Raw genomic sequence first — 3,078 nt, forward strand, 5'->3', positions numbered from 1 at the left:
AGGAGAGAGGAAGAGGAAGGAGGAGAGAAGGAGGAGAGGAGGAGGAGAGAGGAAGAGGAAGGAGGAGAGAGGAAGAGGAAGGAGGAGAGAAGGAGGAAGAGGAAGGAGGAGAGAGGAAGAGGAAGGAGGAGAGAAGGAGGAGAGGAGGAGGAGAGAGGAAGAGGAAGGAGGAGAGAGGAAGAGGAAGGAGGAGAGAAGGAGGAGAGGAAGAGGAAGGAGGAGAGAAGGAGGAGAGAAGAAGAGGAAGGAGGAGAGAAGGAGGAGAGGAGGAGGAAGGAGGAGAGAAGGAGGAGAGGAAGAGGAAGGAGGAGAGAAGGAGGAGAGGAAGAGGAAGGAGGAGAGAAGGAGGAGAGAAGAAGAGGAAGGAGGAGAGAAGGAGGAGAGGAGGAGGAAGGAGGAGAGAAGGAGGAGAGGAAGAGGAAGGAGGAGAGAAGGAGGAGAGGAAGAGGAAGGAGGAGAGAAGGAGGAGAGGAAGAGGAAGGAGGAGAGAAGGAGGAGAGGAAGAGTGAGGGGGAGGACAGGAAGGAAACTAAGGAGCAGAAAAACCAGCGAGGAAGAGGAGGAGGCACCTCCTTCTACAGACAGCAGGAAGGAGGCGGAGCTTGTTAGTGTCCCATCAGCCAATCAGAGCAGGCGTTAGAAAGCAGCAGATCTGAACAAAAGCAAAACCAGAACCTGTTGGAGTCAGAGGAGGTGAGGAAGAGGATGAAGACTGCTCCTCCTCCTCCTCACAGAGGTAACAGAGCCTGGCACTGTGCAAAAGTTTTAATCCACTCCTTCAGGTCTTCTAAKGTGGTCCAGACCAACATCTGAACTGTTGATCCGGACCACTCAGAGTTAAGACCAGTTTGGGACGATGTATAAAATGTAAATAAAAACAGAATGGATGATTTCAGAGACTTTTAATAAAAGTTTTAATCTGATGAGATTATAATCTGTAGATGATGGTGATTCAGAGTTTCTGTTTTTATTTATTTTTCCCACATGGACAGGGTTAGGTGGGTCCAGCAGTCAGAACCAGCTGCAGTTAGTGAAGCAGCGGTCCGGTTGGTTGTGGTTCTGTAGGCTCCTACCTCTGCCGTCATCTTTCCTGAAGCCGAAGCCGCCTCCTCCTCCTCCTCGCTCTTGCCTCCGCCCCTCTGCGATGTCCACCCTGAGTGACCTTTCACCTAACAACTGCAGAGGTCAAAGGTCAGACTGGGCCCGGCGGCAGCAGAACACGACCGGAGCGGTTTGTAATATTTGGATACTTACGGCGCCGTCATACGTCAACGCTTCTTTTAGAGACTCCAGATCATCGAACTCAACATAACAAAAACCTGAGGGAGACAAACATCATCAGCCTGGCCCGCTCTGACCAGCCAGGAGCTCATCAGTCCTGTCCAAACAACTGACATCATCCAAAGATCTATCTGCAGCAGGTAAGATATTAACATTTTATTCAGAATACCTCCTTCAACTCCAAGCAGAAATGTTTAAATGATCAGTTTTTATAAAAAACATCTGTTAGATGTTCAACCATGGTACTGAATACTACCCCCCACCCCCGGGTCCAGGACTGGTCCGAGGTGCCCCTGTGTGAGTGGACCTCCCTGTGTGAGTGGACCTCCCTGTGTGAGTGGACCTCCCTGTGTGAGTGGACCTCCCTGTGTGAGTGGACCTCCCTGTGTGAGTGGACCTCCTGTGTGAGTGGACCTCCCTGTGTGAGTGGACCCCCCTGTGGAGCAGAACCATCTGAGCTGCTGACCTTTGAACTTGTCTGTTTCTTTGTCTCGGACCAATCGCACGCTGCGGATGTTGAGCTCTTTGAAGATGAGGTCGATGTCTCCCTGCACTGTGTTGAAGGGCAGGTTTCCTACGTAGGCTGTGAACGGGGGCTCCGTGGGCAGCTCCTTCTGCTTCCTGGGGCCTCCGGGGCCGCCGCCGCCACGGGGCCTGACAGGGGGCGGGGTCAGAGAGAACAGGTCGCTGTCACTCAAACGTCCCGAATGTAGTTTAACTTATCAAACTTTACATTTAAATTTAAGACCTACAGGAATCATTAATAAATAAATATAAAAAAAACAACGGAGGAATAAAATAAATAAATAAATAAATAAAACAATATAGAAATAAAAAAATAAAAGAATAAATAAATAAAACTATAAAATAAAACAATAAAACTATACACAAAAGATTTGATAAGTAAATCAATAAAAAATTAATAAAACAGTATATAAATAAATAAATTAAACAATAAATTAATTAATCAATAAAACAATAAATAAAACCATAAATCAATCAATCAATAAATAACAATAAATAAATAAAGAGTCAACAAAGACTTTCTGTCAAAATATTTTATTTAAATTTCAAATAAAAGACAGGTGTCCATCAGCTCTGACAGGACTGATGCATGATGGGAGCTGTAGTTTTATTAATACGACCTGAAACTGAAGCTCTGATCTGTAACAGAACAAACCAGTCTTCATCGAGCTGACAAAACACAACTCTACAACTCACAAAATAACACAACTCTGTTCATTTCTTATGATGGGTACAATCATCAGCGTAACCTTCATCATCACCATCATCTTCATCATCACCATCATCATCATCATCACCATCATCATCATCATCACCATCATCTACATCATCACCACCATCTTCATCATCACCATCATCTTCATCATCACCATCATCTTCATCATGATAATCATCTTCATCATCATCGCCATCATCTTCATCTTCATCTTCACCATCATCATCATCATCACCATCATCATCATCATCACCATCATCTACATCATCACCACCATCTTCATCATTATCACCATCATCATTACTATCATCTTCTTCATCATCACCATCATCATCATCATCACCATCATCTACATCATCACCACCATCTTCATCATCACGATCATCATCATTACTATCATCTTCTTCATCATCACCATCATCTTCATCATCACCATCATCTTCATCATGATAATCATCTTCATCATCATCGCCATCATCTTCATCTTCATCATCACCATCATCTTCATCATCACCATCATCTTCATCATGATAATCATCTTCATCATCATCGCCATC

The 3,078-nt window shown here is 44.7% G+C and overlaps 1 protein-coding gene across 1 annotated transcript in view; it reads right to left on the reverse strand.

Annotated features, from left to right (window-relative positions):
• Window positions 1–466: 466 nt before the first annotated feature.
• The window catches only part of LOC106535584 (eukaryotic translation initiation factor 4H), a 4,472-nt gene continuing 1,860 nt past the window's right edge, over window positions 467–3,078 (reverse strand). The window contains exons 2-5 of the mRNA XM_014032624.1: window positions 1,748–1,935; window positions 1,255–1,319; window positions 1,074–1,176; window positions 467–727 (exon numbers count right to left, since the gene is read on the reverse strand). Coding sequence (XP_013888078.1) covers window positions 606–727; window positions 1,074–1,176; window positions 1,255–1,319; window positions 1,748–1,935 — 478 coding nt within the window. The 3' untranslated portion in view covers window positions 467–605. The remainder of the gene's footprint in view (window positions 728–1,073; window positions 1,177–1,254; window positions 1,320–1,747; window positions 1,936–3,078) is intronic.

Source organism: Austrofundulus limnaeus, unplaced genomic scaffold, assembly GCF_001266775.1.
Source record: "Austrofundulus limnaeus strain Quisiro unplaced genomic scaffold, Austrofundulus_limnaeus-1.0 Scaffold1497, whole genome shotgun sequence".
Taxonomy (NCBI): Eukaryota; Metazoa; Chordata; class Actinopteri; order Cyprinodontiformes; family Rivulidae; genus Austrofundulus; species Austrofundulus limnaeus.